The sequence below is a fragment of the Mobula birostris genome, chromosome 6, assembly GCF_030028105.1.
Source record: "Mobula birostris isolate sMobBir1 chromosome 6, sMobBir1.hap1, whole genome shotgun sequence".
Lineage (NCBI taxonomy): Eukaryota > Metazoa > Chordata > Chondrichthyes > Myliobatiformes > Myliobatidae > Mobula > Mobula birostris.
The window spans coordinates 87,042,958-87,065,107 of record NC_092375.1 but is presented as its reverse complement, the minus strand read 5'-3'; the positions used below and the strand labels follow the sequence as shown (position 1 = coordinate 87,065,107).

General features: G+C 42.2%; 1 protein-coding gene across 1 annotated transcript in view; it reads right to left on the bottom strand.

Moving 5' to 3' along the window:
* Window positions 1-3,304: 3,304 nt before the first annotated feature.
* Window positions 3,305-22,150, bottom strand: part of cpb2 (carboxypeptidase B2 (plasma)) — a 44,287-nt gene continuing 25,441 nt past the window's right edge. The window contains exons 5-11 of the mRNA XM_072262340.1: window positions 18,307-18,408; window positions 18,123-18,227; window positions 15,687-15,791; window positions 14,929-15,019; window positions 12,487-12,689; window positions 8,417-8,501; window positions 3,305-3,703 (exon numbers count right to left, since the gene is read on the bottom strand). Coding sequence (XP_072118441.1) covers window positions 3,528-3,703; window positions 8,417-8,501; window positions 12,487-12,689; window positions 14,929-15,019; window positions 15,687-15,791; window positions 18,123-18,227; window positions 18,307-18,408 — 867 coding nt within the window. The 3' untranslated portion in view covers window positions 3,305-3,527. The remainder of the gene's footprint in view (window positions 3,704-8,416; window positions 8,502-12,486; window positions 12,690-14,928; window positions 15,020-15,686; window positions 15,792-18,122; window positions 18,228-18,306; window positions 18,409-22,150) is intronic.

Sequence of the window (22,150 nt, the reverse complement as noted above, 5' to 3'; positions counted from 1 at the left end):
CTTGAAAAAGTTTACATATAATGATAGGACTTTCCAAAATGTGGCATGAGATGGCACAGTAAGCACTCTTGATGGTAGTATAACAGTGGTCCAGTGTGTTGGCTTGTCTGGTTCCACAGTGATTTTTGAACCCTCGCAAAGTGTCAGGGCCTAATGGAGTACCTGGTAGGGCTCTGCAAACTTGTGCAACCAACTGGCAGCGGTGGTTAAAGACATTTTCGATCTCTCATTGCTACAGTCAGAAGTTCCCACCTGCTTCAAAAGGACAACAATAATACCAGTGCCCAAGAAGAGCAGCGTGAGCTGTCTTAACAACTATCATCCAGTAGCACTCACATCTACGACGATGAAATACGTTAAGAGGCTGGTCATGGCTAAAAAAAACAACTGCCTCAGCAAGGACCTGAAGCCACTGTAATTTGCCTATTGCCACAACAGGTCTACAACAAATGCAATCCCATTGGCTCTTCACAGGGCCTTGGATCACTTGGACAATAATAATAATTACATCAGGCTGCTGTTCATCGACTACAGCTCAGCATTTGACACAATCATTCCTCCAGTTCTGATCAAATTACTCCAAAACTTGGGTCTCTGTATCTCCTCTGCAACTAAATCTTTGACTTCCTCACCAGAAAACCACAGTCTATGTGGATTAGAAATGACATCTCCGCCTCACTGATAATCAATACTGGTGCACCTTAAGGGTGTGTGTTAGCCTAGTGCTGTACTTTCTCTACAACCATGACTGTGGCTGGGCACAGTCAAATGTCATCTATATATAAGCTGACAATACAACTTTTGTTGGCAGCAACCAATGTCAGTAAGACCGAAGAATTGATTGTGGACTTCAGAAAGTGTAAGATAAGGGAACAAACATCAGTCCTTGTTGATGGATCAGAAGTGGAAAGGGTGAGTAATTTCAAATTCCTGGGTGTCAGCCAGGGATCTGAGGATCTCTCCTGGGTCCAACATATCAATGCAGTGCCAAAGAAGGCATAACACCAGCTATACTTCATTAGGAGTTTGAGGAGATTTGGTATTTCATCAAAGACACTTTCAAGTTTCTACAGATGTACCGTGGAGAGCATTCTAATCGGCTGCATCATCGTTAGGTATGGGTGGGGGTAGAGCGCAGTGCACAGGACCTAAATAAGCTGCAGGAAGTTATGAACTCAGTCAGCCCCATCATGGGCAGTAGTTTTCCCAGCATCCAGGACATCTCCAAGGAGTGATGCCTCAAAAATGCCACTTTCATCATTGAGGACCCCCATCACCCAGGACATGCCCTCTTCTCACTGTTACCATCAGGTAGGAGGTACAGGAGCCTGAAGGCACACACTCAGCGATTCAGGAACAGCTTCTTCCCCTCTACCATCCAATTTCTGAATAGACATTGAACCCTGAACACTACCTTACTTTTTGCACTACTTATTTCATTTAACTATTTTATATATATAACCTGATTCTGATTTGGGGTAGCTGTTTAATTGGGCCAAAATGGGCTGGTCCTGATGTGTCCCAATTAACTGGAATCCGCCGTATATATTGTTGCGTGAATGAAATCACCAGAGAGAGTTACTGGTAGATACAAAGCAATTCCTTTATTCGACAAAACAAGGTACAGCAGGCATCATAAGGAGACGTTTTCGGTGGAAAGGTCTGCTGGCCCAATGCGATTTTATGTGCCAAACATCAAAGGGCAATTCAGTATAGACAATGCTTTCTTTTGAAACTACATACAAACTTCTCACCTCCTGATTCGCATCTGCAGGTGGCCCCCCCCCCCCGTTTTCTGAACGTTTGCTTTACAACACCTCGCTGTTACGAAAGACCTACATTAGTTACCTGTTTTCGCTAATAGAAGGTGTATTCACTGTTAAGAAAAAAGGCAGCACGCACCTGAACAGCCAAGCTCCTCCCCCGGAACTGCATTCTAGCCAGCATTGCTTATACACGTGCTTTATTTCGATTTATTTTATGCATCCATTAGCAAGATGAGTTCTAAGGTATTGGAAAAGCCTAAAAGAGCTCATAAGGGTGATACACTTAGTGTAAAACTAGACATAATTAAGCGTTTCAATCGTGGTGAACAAAGTAAGGACATTGTCTGCGCGTTGAACTTGCCTGCATCCACCATTCGCACTATTTATACGCAGAGAGAAAGAATTTTGAAAGCTGCCGATGTTACTGTTGGTTCTGCTCGTAGCAAAGTGGTTTCTCTTAGTCAGCATCCAATAATGGATAAAATAGAAAGTCTATTGTTTGAGTGGATTGATGGGTGTACAAAGCATGGTGTTCCATTAGGTTTTCTTGTACTTAAGGAGAAATCAGTCAGTCTTTTTATTAAGTTGAAACAGAAAGCGCTGGACGATGGTGATGAAAGTGTTGCGAAAGTGGAATTTAAAGATAGTCATGGGCGGTTTGATCGGTTTCTGAGGCGAGGGCAGCTTCATAGTTTAACAGTGGTCCCCAGCCTCCGGGCCGTGGACCGATACATTGCTGCGAAGAATGCAGTGGTGCGGCGGTAGTCGGAACACACCCAGCACATCTTTAAGAAAAAAGCCGAAATAAACAAGCTAATTAATTAGGTGCCACTCAACACATAAACGTCGGCCCAGATCAGAGGCTGTTGCCAATTGCGTCAGGTGGTTATTCGTATAAGCAAGTGTTTAACTGTGATGAAACTGCAATTTATTGGAGTCTTCCCAGTTCCGGTAAGTGAAACTACACTGTACATACTTAATTTCTACTTCATATAGGCTGTGTATTTTTATGTGTTATTTGGTATGATTTGGCATCTTCATAGCTTAAAGGTTACTAAAGAGAGTGTTTCTGCCGAGAGCGCTTGCGTGAGATTTTCACTGCGCTAGACAGTGCTGCAGGAAAGTATTTCTACTTTATATAGGCTGTATATTTATCATATCATTCCTGCTTTTACTATATGTTACTGTTACTTTAGGCTTTGTGTTACTTGGCATGATTTTGTAGGTTATTTTTTGGGTCTGGGAATGCTCAAAAATTTTTCCCATATGGTAATGGCTTATTCACTTTAAGACATTCCGGCTTACGAACCATTTCATAGGAATGCTCTACCTTCGGATAGCAGGGGAAACCTGTATACCACAGACACCAGCATCACCTGGACTGGGATTCACAGCTTTTAGGAATCCATCATCCCAAACTAAATCCACAATACATTTTCAAGGAACAGAAGACTGGTAGCTAAAGCCATTTGCTAAATGTAAATAACCTAAACCCAAAAATCACTCTAACAAATATTCCTTAACTAAATAATGTACACTTTTAATTCAAAGTTAGCTCATTCAGATTTTAAACTCTAAGTTTACATATTTGTTAAATTCAAATATTGTAGAATTAAAATACTTTAATTGAAGATTAGCAAAATTGTCTGGAATGGACTGGAGTTAACTAGCAAAATATGTGCATATAAAAGCCAGACAACAGTTGCAACCAGACATTTCTGTTGATGTTCATGAGTAAATAGTTAATGTTATTCAAATATTTCAAGCAAGATGCTGGAGTATTACTTTCAAAGCCATTATGGCCTCTTCACAAGTTGGTTTTATTAGATGAGGGGGGAGGAAGAAACCATATTTTCCAGTATCACGAAGTTCAAAAGTAAATGAATATTTAATGCCCAAGTCATAAGCCCAGTCATCTGAACATCCACTGGTTAAATCTGTAACGATGATGAGAAAGAGATTTAGAGATCTAGTTTGGAATTTTTCATTTGTATGGCATTTCTTGTTAACTAGCCCTAGTAGTTAACAAGAACTACTTGTTAACTAGTAATAAATTCATGCGGTAGTTAGTAAACCACATAAGACCCAGGTTCACTTCATAGTTTGTGTCATGTTAATAAACTCGGCTGCAGGAACTATGGAGGCATGAAAAGTGACCTCTGCTGTAATGTTAGGATTATAGAAATTGTCTCTTAATGTAGGCAGTCTGATAAGATGGACCTAGTACAAAGAGATGGACTTTTGACCGTCACAATCTACCTTGTTATGATTTTGCATCTTACTGTTTACCTGCATTTTCTCTATAGCTGTTATACTTTATCCTGCATTCTGTTACTGTTTTACCTTGTTCTACCTCAATGCACTATGAATGAACTGAATGCACGAGGAGCTACGTAGCTCAATACATGTGATGATAAACCAGTTCCATTGCATTCCAGTTCTTCTTGTGAGCCAGTAGCCAGAAAGTATGGTCAAAGGTTTACAGGACAGGTTATTATTTAGCCTGCCCATGGGTCTTACTTTAAGTCAGCTTTAATTTATAGAGAATAAATAATTTCAAATGTGCTTAACTTTTTTTTTGAGCAAGTAACTTAAAGTTGTGTCTCCACTCATTTGAATGGCTGACAGGCATTCTGCAAGGTTGCACAGAAGGGATGGAGCTGAAGTTAAAGGTCACAGAATTGAAGACAGCTAGAGATTGGTAGGAATAATTGGTGTGTTCTCAGATTGTGATATCCCACAAGGATTTGTTCTGGTGCTTCAGTTCTATGTAGATTTAGTGAGTGCTGTAGGATGAATCATTAAATCACAAAGAGTCATTGATAAAGTGTGGATAAAACTCCTGGCAGAGGATTTCCAAGTACAAGATGGATTAAAAAAAGATTTAGATACTTTTTTTTAAAAAAAGGAAAACAGATTTTTAAAAAATGTACAAATATCATTATAATCACAAGATCTCATATGGTTTCCTCCAATTTATCTTATCAATACCTTTTCCAAAAAAAACCAAAAGATTTTCAAGCAAGTAATCCCTTAATCATCTAAAGTTGATTGTATATTGTGACAAAAGTACACATAGACTAAGATGTTAACTGTCCTGTGCTATCACCAGTGGGATCATCAGTTGATCTGCCACCTGTCTTCAGGAGAGAGAGATAAGTAAGACAATGGAGCAGCATTTGGAAATGTTAATGAGGAGACAAGAGAGTTTAACGGAAGGAGACACCGGTCTGAGTATTGTCAAGACCGGCTGCTTTGAACCCTGAACTGTTTGAAGTCTGATGGACAGGTGGTACCCCAACAGGGGGGATAAAAAGGGACAGGTTCGCTAAGGCAAGAGACACCACTCACGACACCACAAAGTAACGAGACCCTGGAAGCGGTGCGCCCCCACAAGTCGGTGGGAGTTTTGGAGGGCTGATTGCGGGACCAGCCATAGACGCACAGGGTGGAAAGATACGGTCGGCAGGAACCTGGTGTGTGTGTCCGCCCTTGCCTGGGTGCCGGGTTCACCGCCGAGGAGCGATCGTATCTGGAATGGAGGGGTCACAGTCGGTGACCTCAGAAGACTTTACAAAGGGCTCGCCCGAAAGCTGACTGCGAGGAATATCGAAGGTCTGTTTGGAATCCGATTTGAATATTTATTCGTTCTCTCTCTCTCTCTCTCCAACGGCACAACAGCGATTACTGCGAACTGAACTAAACTGAACTCTGTCACTTGTGATTGATCATTTTACCCCTAGACTACGATAGAGCTGATTGACCCTATTATCCTAGTTCTGTGTACATGTGTGTTTATTCATTGCTAACCTGTTGCATTTATATCCTTACTATTAGAGTACTGTGTTGCTTATTTCTTTAATAAAACTTTCTTATTTCCAGTAATCCAGACTCCAACTGAGTGGTCCATTTCTGCTGGTTTGGCAACCCAGTTACGGGGTACGTAACAATATGAACTGATATTTGTAAGATTGCCTTGTGCTTTAATCCTTGAGATCCTGATGATAGTTACACAGATTGACTACTTAAACCTTTGTCAATAGAAACCCTGCTGGCACCTCCCAAACTAGTTCCTGAAGCTACATAGCAATAATGCATCACTGTAGCAGCAAAGAATGACTTTTCAGACAATATTACTTATTATATTGAAATGTTCACTTCATTGGGCACCTGACTTAAGGCTATCTGGCTTCCTAGATCAGATCTGAAGCACCAGAAGAAAATTATGACATAATTTGAATACACACTAATTATACCCAAACTGTTTCCTACAACCTAAATGATCTGTAATTGTCATCCATACCATGAGAGCTTTAATTTTATTTCTAAATAGCAAAATTTAGAAATTAGCATTGTCAGTTATCATTCATTCCCTCTGTGATAAAGTCATGCTCTACATAAGACATTAATGAACTGTTCAGAACATTATTTTTTAATTAAGAAAATAAGAGATTTACCATAAGAAGATGTATTTCATTAGAAATATATACATATGTGAACTTAATCATTATCAATTTAAGCATGGGTACTAAAGAATGAAATTAAAATACTACATGCTGATAAAAGAATCTCAGGGTTGGATGTGGTGACATATTTGTACTCTGATAATAAATTTACTTATAACTTTGAACTTGAAGTTTTGAAAATTGGTTTGACCTCCTGTCTGGGTGCATCGATGTGTCTGAATATGCTTTATTTTCTTTGTGGTGCATTGTGATAAATTATCATGACTAAAACTGCTGTGATTTTTAGTATCATTGACAGAAAGGGTAACTTTGGCATTATTTTACACGTTGAATTGTTCTAATCTGGAATGCACAGCTTGTAAAGATACTCGGTGCAAATTCAGTCATTAGTTTCATCTGCACTGGAAAGGAAGGGGGAAGATACCAGAATAAGAAGGTGGAGGGAGAGGAAGGACAATCTAGAAGGTGATAGGTCATGGAGGGGGGAATAAAGTGAAAAGCTGGGAGATGATAAGTAGAAAAGATAAAGGAGTGGAGAAGAAGGAATCTGATAAGAGAGGAGAGTGAACCATGGGAGAAAGGGAAGGAGGAGGAGCACCGGGGAAGATGAAGACAGAGTGGGGAATTGAAGAAGAGGACAGGGGGAGGGAAAAATGACCAGAAGTTGGAGAAATTCGAGTTCACACCATCAGGTTGGAGGCTACCCAGATGGAATATGAGGTGTTGCTCCTCCAACCAGAGAGTGGTCTCATTGTGGCAGAAGAGGAAGTCGTGGACCGCCAACATGTCAGAACAGGAATTCAAATGGTTGGCCATCAAGAAATCCTGCTTTTTTGCAGATGGAGCAGAGGTGCGCGACAAAGTGAGCCCCCAGACTGTGTCGGGTTTCACCAATATGGATGAGGCTGCATCGGGAGCACTGGATTTGGTAGACAGCCCTAACAGTTTCGCAGGTGAGGTGTTGCCTCATCTGGAAGGACAGAATGCAGGTGAGGGAGGAGGTGAAGAGCAGGTGTAGTACTTCTGCCACTTGCAGAGATCAGTGCCAGGTGGGAGGTTAATGGGGAGAGATGAATGGAAAAGAGAATCTTGGAGTGAGAGATACCTGTGGAAAGCAGAGTGAGCAGGAGCAGGAGGTGGAGTTGTGTTTGATGCAGGAATTGGGGCTGGGGGTGGCACTCTGTCTCTGGGGGGTTGCTCCTTATGTGCCTTCCTCTTCTGCCACATTGAGGCCACTCTGCTTATCACCTCCCCAGTGTCCCCCCCCCATGGTTCACTGTCCGCTTGTATCCGATTCCTCCTTCTCCAGCCTTCTATCTTTCCCACTTATCACTCCCCAGCTTCTAACTTCACCCACCTGGCTTCACCTATCACCTTCTCGCTCGTCCTCCCTCCTCTCCCCCACCTTCTTATTCTGGCATCTTCTCCCTGCCTTTCCAGTCCTGATGAAGGGTCTCAGCCCAAAATGCCAAGGTTTTACACTTTTCCATAGATGCTGCCTGATCTGTTGAGTTCCTCCAGCATTTTGTGTGTGTTGCTTTGGATTTTCAGCATCTGCAGAATCACTTGTGTTTCTGTAGCTGGCACAGGAATTATTTGTTCCTCATCCCTGAGTTATGGAGTGCCACACGACAGTACAGAAACAGGTTCTTCAGCCCATCTAATCCATTCCAAACTGTTCTTCAGCCTAGTCCCATCAGACCATAGCCCTCCATACATGTACCTATCCAAGCTTCTCTTAATTGCTGCTATCGAACCCGCATCCACCACCTCCACCGGCAGCTCATTCCTCACTCACATTGCCCTCTGAGCGAAGAAGAAACCCTCAGTTTCCTCTGAAATACTTCATAAGTTATGACCTCCCGTTCTAGGCCCACCCATCTTCTGTGGAAGAAGTCTGCTTGCATTTACCCTATCTATATCCTTTATAAGCTTGGATACGTCTATCAAATCTCCCCTCATTCTCCTACACTGCAGGGAATAAAGAGAGAAATGTGCAGGGCAGTGGTAAGGTAGCATGTGAGCATAACTAACTGGATGTCCGCAGACTGCGACTATGAGAAGAAAGGTCCCCAGTGTATAATGGGAATCCATCAATGTATTGACGAGACTTCTTAAATCATCACTGTCAATTATTCTACTTTGTGATTTAGCTAACTTTAGAAATATAACAGCCATACTCACAGAGAATTTCAGCTGACTGTCCATATGTGTATCTGGCCCCATGCAGTTTCATTAGAGCATTGGCAGCCTCCCTCGTCAAGTAATACTAAAGAAGAGAGATTATGAGCATCAATTGACAACAAATCAATGTCTGTTCTTTCATGTAAATACTTAAGCAATTTTACAAACAGGTGAGAATCTGCAGATGCTGTAAATTCAGAGCAACACACACAAAACGCTGGAGGAACTCAGCAGGCCAGGCAGCATCTATGGAAAAGTGTAAAACCTTGGCATTTTGGGCTGAGACCCTTCATCAGGACTGGAAAGGAACAGGAGACGTCTGGAGGGAGGGGAGGAAGAAGCAGAAGGTGGTAGGTGATATGTGAAACGGGGAGGGGCGAGTGGTGAAGTAAAGAGTTGGGAAGTCAATTGGTGAAAGAGATACAGGGCTGGAGAAGGAGAATCTGACAGGAGAGGACAGAAACCATGGAAGAAAGGGAAGGGGGAAGAGCACTAGAGGTAGGTGATGGGCAAGTAGGGTGATAAGGTGAGAGAAGGAAACAGGAATGGAGAATAACATAGAACATAGAATAGTACAGCACAGTACAGGCCCTTCAGCCTACAATGTTGTGCCGACCCTCAAATCCTGCCTCCCATATACCCCCCCCCACCTTAAATTCCTTCATATACCTGTCTAGTAGTCTCTTAAACTTCACTAGTGTATCTGCCTCCACCACTGACTCAGGCAGTGTATTCCACGCACCAACCACTTTCTGAGTAAAAAACCTTCCTCTAACATCCCCCTTGAACTTCCCACCCCTTACCTTAAAGCCATGTCCTCTTGTATTGAGCAGTGGTGCCCTGGGGAAGAGGTGCTGGCTATCCATTCTATCTATTCCTCTTAATATCTTGTATACCTCTATCATGTCTCCTCTCATCCTCCTTCTCTCCAAAGAGTAAAGCCCTAGCTCCTTTAATCTCTGATCATAATGTATACTCTCTAAACCAGGCAGCATTCTGGTAGATCTCCTCTGTACCTTTTCCAATACTTCCACATCCTTCCTATAGTGTGGCGACCAGAACTGGACACAGTACTCCAAATGTGGCCTAACCAGAGTTTTATAGAGCTGCATCATTACATCGCGACTCTTAAACTCTATCCCTCGACTTATGAAAGCTAACACCCTCTAAGCTTTCTTAACTACCCTATCTACCTGTAAGGCAACTTTTAGGGATCTGTGGACAAATACCCCCAGATCCCTCTGTTCCTCCACACTACCAAGTATCCTGTCATTTACTTTGTACTCTGCCTTGGAGTTTGTCCTTCCAAAATGTACCATCTCACACTTCTCTGGGTTGAACTCCATCTGCCACTTCTCAACCCACTTCTGCATCCTATCAATGTCTCTCTGCAATCTTTGACAATCCTCTACACTACCTACAACACCACCAACCTTTGTGTCGTCTGCAAACCTGCCAATCCACCCTTCTACCCCCACATCCAGGTCGTTAATAAAAATCACGAAAAGTAGAGGTCCCAGAACAGATCCTGTGGGACACCACTAGTCATGATCCTCCAATCTGAATGTACTCCTCCACCACAACCCTCTGCCTTCTGCAGGCAAGCCAATTCTGAATCCACCCGGCCAAACTTCCCTGGATCCCATGCCTTTTGACTTTCTGAGTAAGTCTACCATGTGGAACCTTGTCAAATGCCTTACTAAAATCCATATAGATCACATCCACTGCACTACCCTCATCTATATGCCTGGTCACCTCCTCAAAGAACTCTATCAGACTTGTTAGACACGATCTGCCCTTCACAAAGCCATGCTGACTGTCCCTGATCAGACCATGATTCTCTAAATGCCTATAGATCCTATCTCTAAGAATCTTTTCCAACAGCTTTCCCACCACAGACGTAAGGCTCACTGGACTATAATCACCCGGACTATCCCTACTACCTTTTTCGAACAAGGGGACAACATTCACCTCCCTTCAATCCTCCGGTACCATTCCTGTGGACAACGAGGACATAAGGATCCTAGCCAGAGGCTCAGCAATCTCTTCCCTTGCCTCGTGGAGCAGTCTGGGGAATATTCCATCAGGCCCCAGGGACTTACCCGTCCTAATGTATTTTAACAACTCCAACACCTCCTCTCCCTTAATATCAACATGCTCCAGGACATCAACCTCACTCATATTGTCCTCACCATCATCAAGTTCCCTCTCATTGGTGAATACCAAAGAGAAGTATTCATTGAGGACCTCGCTCACTTCCACAGCCTCCAGGCACATCTTCCCACCTTTATCTCTAATCGGTCCTACCTTCACTCTGTCATCCTTTTTTTCTTCACATAATTGAAGAATGCCTTGGGGTTTTCCTTTACCCTACTCGCCAAGGCCTTCTCATGCTCCCCTCTTGCTCTTCTCAGCCCCTTCTTAAGCTCCTTTCTTGCTTCCCTATATTCCTCAATAGACCCATCTGATCCTTGCTTCCTAAACCTCATGTATGCTGCCTTCTTCCACCTGACTAGATTCTCCACCTCACTTGTCACCCATGGTTTCTTCACCCGACCATTCTTTATCTTCCTCACCGGGACAAATTTATTATGGTGAAGGGGAGGGCCACAGTTACCACAAGCTTTGGGAATTGATGTTCATGCCATCAGGTTGGAGGCTACCCAGACGGAATAGAAGGTGTTGCTCCTCCAACCTGAGTGTGGCATCATCGCGGTAGGAGAGGAGTCCACGGACTGACATGTCAGAATGGGAAATAGAATTGAAATGGGTGGCTACCAGGAGATCTGCTTTTTCCGGTAGGTGCTTAGTGAAGCGGCCTCCCAATCTACGTCCGGTCTCACCGATATACAGGAGGCCACACTGGATACAGTAGATGACCTCAACAGACTCACAGGTGAAGTGTCGCCTCACCTGGAAGGACTGTCTGGGTCCCTGAATGGTAGTGAGGGAGGAGGTGTAGGGGCAGGTGTGGGACTTGTTCCGCTTCCAAGGATAAATACTACGGGGGAGATCAGTAGGGAGGGACGAGTGGACAAGGGAGTCGTGTTGGGAGATGGCAGAAGATACAGAGAATTATGTGCTGGTCGCGAAGGCGAGTGGGGTGGTAGGTGAGGTTTAGAGGAACTCTATCCCTGGTGCAGAGGCAGGAAGATGGGGTAAGGGAAGACATGCACGAAATGGAAGAGATGCGGTTGAGGGCAGCATTTATGATGGAGGAAGGGAAGTACCTTTCTTTGAAGAAGGAGGACATTTCAGTAGTTCTGGAATGAAAAGCCTCATCTTGACAGCAGATGTGGTGGAGTCAGACGATCTTAGAGAAAGGGCTGGTGTTCTTTCAAGTGGCATGGTGGGAAGAGGTATAGTCCAAGTAGCTGTGAGAATCAGTAGGTTTATAAAAGATATCAGTAGATAATCTCTCTCCAGAGATAGACAGAGACCTCAAGAAAGTGGAGAGAGGTGCTGGAAAAGGACTAAGTAAATTTGAGACCAGGTTGGAAGTTGGAGGCAAAGTTGATGAAGTCGATGAGTTCAACATGGGTGCAGGAAGCAGCACCAATGCAGTCATCGAAGGAATGTAGGAAGAGTTGGGGAGCGATAATGTAGGCTTGGAACATAGACTGTTTCATGTAGCTGACAAAAAGGCAGGCATAGTTGAGACCCTTGCAAGTGCCCACGGCTATACCTTTGGTTAGGAGGAAGTGGAGGAGCCGAATGAGAAATTATTGAGAGTGGGGACCAGTCCTGCCTGACGGAGGAGAGTGGTGGTGGAGGGGAACAGGTTGGGTCTGGTATCGAGAAAGAAGTGGAGAGCTTTAAGACCCTTGTAATGAGGGATCAAGGTGTATAGGGATCGGACGTCCATGTTGAAAATGAGATGATCTTGGCCATGGAGCTTAAAGTCATTGAAAAGTCAGGAGCATGTGAAGTGCCATGGATGTAGGTAGGAAGGGACTGAACTGGGGGGGATAAAACGGAGTCCAGGTATGCAAATGCAAGTTTGGTGGGGCAGGAACAAGCAGAAACAATGGGTCTTTATGTATCTTTACAACATTGGAGAAACTCCTTACCAATTCAGTATGATCCTTTGTTCTGGACATTTTATAGGAATATGGAAACAAAATCATTTGAGAGTACGAATGTATTGAGATATAACTCTTGATGTGATCAGATCTCTGCCTTATGAAGGCAACTACAGCTTTCACCTCTGGTTCTGACTCTGGGTATTGGCCAGCGTATATTTCACTGCATGGGTCATTTGATGAACCAGAGCCTGTAAAGGGAGAATAACCAAAGTGAGCTGAAATCTGATAGCCTATCCTTCCAACAAATATGGAGGGCAGCAAATAATTTTCACAGTGAAACTGAATTTATTTAAGCATTCTTTCCTCACAGGAGTTACACAGATCCTGGTTGCATTATCGTAAATCAGAAGTACATATTTATCACTTTTATCAGTTCTATTTCAATAGGATAACCTGGTGGGAAATTATTCGTTGTCACGAAAACTGTATTTACTGACGCAAATTTTATTATATTTAGTGGTCTTTTAGATAAAAGGACCTTGCAAATATGAACTTCTCAGTGTGCTACAGATTTAGTTTTTGAACTTCCTACAAAGCAGCATAGACTGCATTTCAGAGTTGCTTTATTGGGTTTAAACCTTCAGATGAAATGTACTGTATAAGTGCAAGTTCATGTGAATTCAGTTTTGTAGCTTGTGTCACCAATTTGCAGGATAATATTTTGCTGAGGAAACATTCATGAAGAAGTTACATCAATATTTTTGCAGCAGCAATGGCCTTGTGGCTTTTGTCAGCAGATACATTTTCTTTTGGATTTTCACCCAAGCTGCAATTTCACTTCTTGACTTTGAACTTAATGCCTCTACTAATAAAGGCAAGCATGTCATGTGCCTTCTTAACCATCCTTTCAACCACTTTCAGGGAGCTGTGAACTGAGACCCAAAGAGCACTCTGCTCATCAACACTGTTAAGGATCTTGCCCTATCGGTGTCTCTTTGCATTTGACCTACCAAAGCGCAGCGCTTCATACCTGGCCAGGTTAAATGCTGTCCGCCATTTCTCCACCCATATCTGAACTGATCCATATCCTGTAGTGTTCTTTGCCAGTCCTCTATGCTATTCACACCACCAATTTTCGTATCATCTGTCAACTTACTAATCCACCCATCTATGGTACATTTTCATCCAGGTCATTTATATACATTATAAACAGCAGAGGTCTCAGTACAGAACACCACTAATCACAGACCTCCAGCTAAAATAAGTCTCTGTATCTCCCTCTTGATGGCAGCAGCAAGAAGAGAGCATGGCCTGGATGGTGGGGGGTCCCTGATGGACAGCGCCATCTTGTGGCAGTACTCTTTGTAGATCTGCTCAATGGTGAGGGGGGCTTTGCCTGTGATAGATACTTTTGGGTGTTTTGCAAATTGGTGAATTGCTTTTTGTGCAGAGACGGACAGCTATCTATTCAAAGATGGTGGGGAGGAGAAGATCGCGACGTAGAGCGCGTGGCCGCTTCGAAATGATATCGTATTTGTTAAGTAGGTACCGTGCACAATCCTGATTTGATGGAGACAGACGTGAGAAGCACAGAGGAACATCTGGAGAAACTTCTGAAATGCCCGCTTCGCTGCCACTGCTACTGTGCGATCGAGAATCTCCAGAGGAGAAGGCCCCAAATCCTCAGCTTTGCCTATTGCCTGTTGCCAGGGCCGGGGTCGAAGCGCTCGGCAGAGATGGTGCTCGGTGCTCGGTGTCGGAGAGCTGGTCGGAGGCTTGAAGTTTTCAGACGGACTCAGGAGTCGACTGTGGTTGGGTGCTTCCAGGATGCTGCATCGGCAAGTTTGCGGCGCTGGAGGTTCATGGCAGGGAGAGTTTCTCTTCCTTTTTCCGTCTGCGTGAGATGATGGGACTTCCGAGAGACTTTGAGACTTTTTTTTACCGTGCCCATGGTCTGTTCTTTATCAAATTACGGTATTGCTTTGCACTGTTGTAACTATATGTTATAATTATGTGGTTTTTGTCAGTTTTTTTAGTCTTGGTTTGTCTTGTGTTTCTGTGATATCATTCTGGAGGAATATTGTATCATTTCTTAATGCATGCATTACTAAATGACAATAAAAGAGGACTGCATGTCCTCATAATCTAATCTAATCTAAAAATGGTAAGGTCAATCTCCAATTTAATGAATTGAGATTTCTTTGGATTGTCATTTTTTTCCTGTTCATTCATTAAATCTACTGCTGTGGTGTGCTTCAAGTGAAGAACTTCACTTGCTACTGATGATGAATACCTCCAACGAATCGTCTGCTTACAACGCTGAAAGTAATAAAACTTCTGGCACAGCATATAGAGGTTTCTTGAAGCTATTAAGGCAGTCATGGAATTGAGCAATAATTGTTATCAGTATGGAGACAGTTCAGCCAGAGGGAAAGCTGGAATAAACATGGTTTAAGCTTTGTACTTTGAAACATTTAGGCAACTCACCGCCCCAGTTTGCGTCCCAGTTGCGGTTTAGGTCAGTACCTACGCACCCCTTCACATTGTTCTTGGAGCGGTTCTTCCTCCAGAAACGATCCTGAAATATTCAAGTTAGAACATTTTGGTTTAAATATTTAATGCTTATGGTATAATTAAGTGTCAAAATGGAAAATTCTAAGTTGTAGGATTTTGTTTTGAACAGGAGATTCTGCAGATGTTGGAAATCCAGAGAAACACTCACAAAATGCTGAAGGAACTCAGCAGGTCAGGTAGCATCTATGGAGAGAAATAAACAATTGATATTTGCAGCTGAGACCCTTCAACAGGAAGGTGGAAGAAGCCCCCTTATGGATTTTTTAATTTCTGTTCTAAAAGAAGTTTTGAGGAGGCATTTAGGGGCTTAGCTTACCAGCTAGGTAGAAAGGAAGCATCTTTTGAAAGTAGCAAAATTCTTGGAGATTTATTAGATTTGGTATATTTTACTATTTTTTTTGACTCAGAAACACATTATCCCTGAATCAAAGCTAGCACATTGCAGGTAGAGAGCTTGCTTGTATCTTTTTAAGTATTCTAGTGATTCTACTGAAATTGCTACGTTTTCATAATTTGAAGTGGAATTGAAGCACAGATTAATTGTAACAATGCCTGCACAGCGTCATCTCTTGGGCTATGGATCAGCTTGCACTATCAACAAATCATGAAGATTATTATCTGAAACGAAAGTTATATTTTATCCATGAGTAAATTAAAATTAAAAGTATTACCGTTGTCCACGTGTAATCGTAGCCATCAACGTTCCATACAGGGAGGATGTATATCTCATATGAATTTAGAATGCCATTGATCACAATGTCCTGTGTATCTAAAAGCTAAAATATGACAGATTCAAGGATGTAATTTAGAGCTACATCAACAAAACTAAGGATAGATAGCTGGTCAAAGTATGATCCATATCTTCATGCAATTAGATTTGGACAATATAGAAGTACAGATTGATATGTGACACAAGAGTTATGCGTATTCCACAAGTGGCACCAATGAATATTTCTGACAAAAATGCCTAACTGACTACCTTTGATATTCAGTGTCATCATTATTGTTAGTTCCTCATCAACATCTTGGGGGTTTCCGTTGACCAAAAAATCAACTAGATCGACCATGTAAATATAATGAATACAAGGGCAGATGAGAGCTGGTATATCTATCAATGAGAGGCTGCATGCCTCACTTTTCAAACTCTTTTCATTTTATACATACAGCACTTCACCTCAGTAAGAGCAACATCATCCAAAATAAAGTGGCCAGCTTGTTTGACACCTCGTTTCCACACCCTTGACATTGAAACACCCTGGTTTCCTTGGCTGTGTAAGTCTAGGGAAAACACTCTCAAGTCCTGCCAAACTCGCAAGATTGAGACAGCTCGTCCCACCCCAAACCCTGGTTTGCGTGGATGCTGTGTAATTTGCTACCCTGTTACAAATTAGTGCCACTACACTGTATATGATTAAAGGAATTATATTTATGAATCTTAACTAAAGGGTTCGTAAAGAATGACAAAAAGGGCCCATTCTAATTAAACAGTTAAACGTGCACAAGTTGGAGCTCATCTTGAACTTCTCTATCACTCACACGCTGGGCCCTCGGTCAGCGTGAACACCCACACCACCTTCCGAACATCGCTTGCAAGCAGTTCTCCCACCGGATCACATGCTACGACCGGTTCTCCCCAGCATTTTCTCTCTTCATCTCCCGCTGAACAAGAGCCCAAGGCCAACCTTATTGTCCCTCACCAAGGAAACCTCCCCCTAACTGGATGGTATATATTCCCGTCATCCCTTATCTTCACCAATAACCCAGACAGGCTGAAGCAGAACAGACTGCTCTTACAGAGCTGCTAAATGAGAAACCTACGGCATAAAAGTAATGAGGTGAATCAGGGCACTACACCATCAACTCCTCCATCAAAAGTACACTCTGTGTGTGGTTACACGAGGAATTCTGCAGATGCTGGAAATTCAAGCAACACACATCAAAGTTGCTGGTGAACGCAGCAGGCCAGGCAGCATCTCTAAGAAGAGGTACAGTCGACGTTTCGGGCCGAGACCCTTGGCCGGAAATGTTGACTGTACCTCTTCCTAGAGATGCTGCCTGGCCTGCTGCGTTCACCAGCAACTTTGACGTGTGTTGCTCTGTGTGTGGTTGTTCCTTTCCTCGTCAAGTGGCAACTTTGCCATTTCTTTAGCACTTTTGTCTTGTTTTTTTTTACGAGGCTGAGTTGCTAACTTGACATGCAACCCAGCACAGATGGAAAGCATGCAAACAGCCAGCCAGATTCGAACCCAGGACCACTCACCCCGAAGTCTGGTGCTGATGCCACTGCACCACTGGCCACACCCTGTGGGTGCTCATCACATAATGTAATGCATAAGTTTATAAAGCTTTCTTCAAAGCACCACTCAAGCCCATGGCCTTCAACATAGACGTGGTAGGTACAAGGGAGTGTCACCACTTGCAGGTTTACTCCAAGAGACATCATTGTGTGTCATGAGAAGTCCTATTTCTGACAAATGATGAGATCTAGATCGGGTTTATGCAGTTAATGCTGATGTTAGAGGATATGTGAGCTGCAAAGGAAGTGTAGTGTGTTTAACTAATAATAGTCAGTGTCAGTTATGTTATCATTTCTGCAGAATGAAAGGTTGGTATTCTGGAGATATCATCTCATGCCAACTTGCTTTCTGCTGCCATCACTGCCAAGACTGCTCTGCTCATTATGACTTTGCTTGCACTCTCAACTAGCAGGCCAATGAGCCGCTCCAGTCTGCCCTACCACCCAGTACAATCATGGCTGATCTCTGCTGACCTCAGCTGCTCTTCTGCACCAACTCCCTACGCAACACCCTTGATTCCAGCAGGTTCTTGCACTAACAGGAGATTGAGTGGGTACTTTATTGTGCAATTGAATTCCTCACGGCAGTCGAAACTTTTTATTGCCTTTTCAGTATTTTTCTGTAATAGTCAAACTTGTTCAAAGAAAAATTAAGCCTGTTTTTTCTGATCTTTCCTCTTGCATCACCTGCAACAATACCCTAGGCACTCAGGGACAATCTCAGAGGAATGCATGCCATGTATTTGGGTGGAATGTAGGAGAGTACAACAGTTAAGTGTGTGCATTTGGTCCATCTTTTCAACTTACTTACATATTGCACAAGCCACTGACAGAAAGCAGGTGATATCCATTCCCGGGCATGGATACCGCAGTCAATCCAAAAGGCACCTTTTGACGCATTAACACCTTTATATATCTGGAGAAATATGTTGCATGGCATGAAGATATAGTAATTCTTGAAAAAGGACTATGTCCACAATGAAATGCAATTTTACCTTTAAGACATAGATTAGACGTTTCTCAGCTGATGACCCAATAAGAATTCTTTGAATGAGGGATGGGTATGCTCTTATGATTTGTGACATCCATAAATAAATCTGTAAATAATCAAGTAATAAAATTCAAATTACAACATTTTTCATAAGTAATCAGTTTGGATTATTATACAGTAAAATGATTGCATCCAGGAGTGCCCTTTGTGTTCTCTATGTGTCCGCAGCATTCTTCATTTCCACTGATATGTCAGTCATTATTATGTTTGGGTTTGATGGCCATTGAATAAATTACTTGTTCTAAAGTTGCTAATAGTGTCCAGTTGTTTCAGTTGTGGTATTTTGTTGGAGCCAGCAGGTTGTGGGCTGAAGTCCCAGTCAAGGACTTGAACATTTTCTAACCAGTGGAATTTGACTAGAGAGAAGCTGTGATCAGGCATAAGTCTTTTTTCCTCCTACTGCCAGGTAGAAGGTACCACAGTACAAGAACAAGGACTGTCAGGCCGGGCAAAAGCTTCTTCCCCGCAGGCTGTGAGACTTCCCAACACCCTGCCACCACCCAGTACACATTATTTGTGACAGCACCAGTAGCATTATACTGTTGTACATTTAACTATGTATCAAAAGTGCACTTTTTGTTAACTTGTGCATCTACTCGCAATACTTTTTTGTTCGTTAATATTATTGTGTTCATATTATCTTACATCCTGTATGTGATATATATCTTTGTGTCCTAGTCCCTGAGACACAGAGTTTTGTTTAGCTATGTACATGTGTACAGTTGAATGACAATGAACTTGAACAAGTGATGTGTAAGTAACGACTGGTGAAGAAGTACCTTTCTAGCCTTAAAGATTCATTTTTAAAGTCATACTAGGCAATTAAGAACATTGAAGCCTGAATAGACAAAATGTACATGTGTGAATTGGTAAAATCAGAATATTCCTCATCATAACAAAGAAAGAATAATTTAGTTCCCAGATAAAGTAATAAAGGTAAAAATATTTGAAGAATTAGCAATCACAGGGGATGTAAGATTGTTTTGGATAATTTGAAAAAGTGTCCAGTAATAAAGTTCACAAAGGAAATATCAAGGCTACCTGGAAGTTGCTTTAAAATGAAAGTTTATCTTGAAAGATACCATTCAAAATAGAGTTCAGCATTAAACTGTTTGACTGGGACTTAATTTTCTGATAGTCAGTTGAAAGCCATTAAGGTTTTTGAGCTGATCAAGCTATAAAGCTGTTAAATAAACAACGTCTGTGTGTGAGCAGCTGCCTGTGTCAGGGACATGATTCAGACTGATAAATCCATGGCACTGCTCCAGTTCTATTAAGTGGACAGATATTTTTAGGTGGCCCTTTTGTTTGATAGTATGCACTGCCATTTGCCTAGCCACACTTTTGATCTGCATTAAGAAGGAATAACTAAAAGGGAGTCAGAGGATGTGGTATTCCACATGGAAGTGGACGAGGTCCAGGATCACCCTTGCTTTTAGTGAATGAAAGAACAGGCTCATGGGGTGTTATGACCTACTCTTATTTTCTTTTGGGGAATCCAGCCAAATCTTCTCTGGAGAAAATCAGATTTTCAGACTAGCTCCACTCAGCAGATACATCTTTTCCTTTGAATTACTTTCCAACTGTTAAATTTAAAACTAATTTACAGCATCGGTTGGAGCCCAAATGCTCTACTTATCAAGTCGAGGCTTCTGGTGGATTTTGCTGTTCAGACTGTTCACTGGCAGAAGGCACATACAGCGCTGGGATAATCTGTATGAGAAAGCTGTCAGTGCGGCAGTGTCCATGGAGCAATGCCATAATCCAAGCACTGGCTGAAGGATAATCCACTATCCTTCAGCATTTCCATCACTGACTTGATGCTAATTTTATGGACAGGATGTTAACCAGGATGAATTTATACTTTTTTCTGTGGTTATGTTGAAAGCAGTACAGTTTAAGTAAATGCATTAATCCCTGATTTACCTGTAATTGCTGGAGAGCTGTTGAATGCAAACTTATTAATAAAGAATGAAACATAAATCGGTTAAACTCTCACTTTTCAAGATAATAAATGGATATGATTATTTACTGTTATTAAATATTTTATGATAACTTTTCTGATGTTGCCTGCTCAATTTCATAGCCTGTCCTCTGACTGTTTTCCTTCTGTTGGGAGTTATGTTTAGTGAATTTACTTATGCAGTTGCTTCATGTCCAATGACTGAGAATCACTAATTTTGTTTATAGTCGACACTGCCTTGTGCCGAGTGTGACTGTTGGTACTGTGCTTTGAGGAACGCTGTTTCGTTTGGCCGCATTCATGGTTATTCATGTGTGGTTGAATGACAATTAAACTTGGACTACCTGCTATGATTTAGTTACTAAAATAAAGCACAAAATTAGTGGGCTGTTTTCTAATGACAAACAGATTTTTTTTACAGATGTCCATCGGACCGGGGGTCTGACTGGGGCATTAATATCAAAGATCGAAGCCTGACGGTCAATCATAAACCATACGTCAAAGCCTGTCAGCCGATGGCTGGGGTTGGAGAGCTATCTGTGTGTGGGGCTGGGAGGGAATGAGGAAAATGGTCTGTTTTGCTGTTGTTGTTTTGTCGATTGTTGCGTTCTGTTGTTCTGCTGAGAACTTTGAACAGGCTATGTCAATGCCAAAATGTGTGGCGACATTTGTGGACTGCTCCCAACTCACCCTTAGCTAGTGTTGGTTGCTAGTGCAAATGACACATTTCATGGTATGCATTGATACACCTGTCATAAATAATTTAATCTGGATTAGGTGATTTGTTCATAAGTCAGTAAATAGACAAAATTATTCTGTGCCTAACAACAGTATTAGAATGAATAGAATCAAAAGCACTTAAGACTGATAAGAAAGAAAAATGACTTCGATGGGAAGCTAGTCCTGCCATTCGTAGGAATAAAAGTATATTGGTCTATCTGACTTTTGAAGTTAATAATATTCTTGGAGCTCAGTTATATATAGGGGGTGTCCATAAATCATGTTGCAGTATACAGAGTAACATCTAAATGGTTTCACCTGAAAGCACTTTCCTATCAATGGCTGACTGCCCATTCATTTCTTTTTTCCATCTGCTCTTTAATTTGTTTTAATATGAGCATTTGTATAAGTCTAAAATAGAGATTTTTTTTAAAGTTCATTTTCAGTGTCTGGGCATTACTGATAAGAGCAACATCTCCATAATGGCCTTTGAAAAGATAGTGCGGAGTTCCCTTCACTGATGTTCATCTGATGCAGGCATTTCCACAAAGCTACTGAAGGAGTTCCAGGATTTTGTCCCAGTGACAATGGAGCATCTGGGATATAGTTCGATGACATATGACTTGGAGGGCAACATGAAGATGGTGTCCTTCCTACCTACTTACTGCTACTTGAGGTTGTGGTTTCGGCAGGTGCTGTTGGAATAGCTGGGCAAGTCACTGCAATGCATTTTATCTACCACTGGTAAAGGGATTGAATATTTTAAAGTGGTTGATGGGGTTTTGATGAAACTGGCTGCTTTGTCCTGGATGCCAGTGACCTTTCGGAGAGCTCTTGGTGCTACATTCATCCATGCCAGTGGAGCCTGTTCCATCACATTCCTGACTTGTGCCTTTAGATGGTGGAAAAGCTTTTGGATGTTGGGAGGTGATTCACTTACTGTAGTACATCCAGCCTTTGATCTTTTTGTCGGCACAGTATTTCTGTGGCTGATCCAGCTGTTTTTGGTCAATGATGTGTTTCTGGAGCTGCCTAAAATTGGTAGACCAGAGGCCAGTCTCTGAGGACAGTCAGTAGTAATTGAGTGCGTAAAAGTTAATGCTCA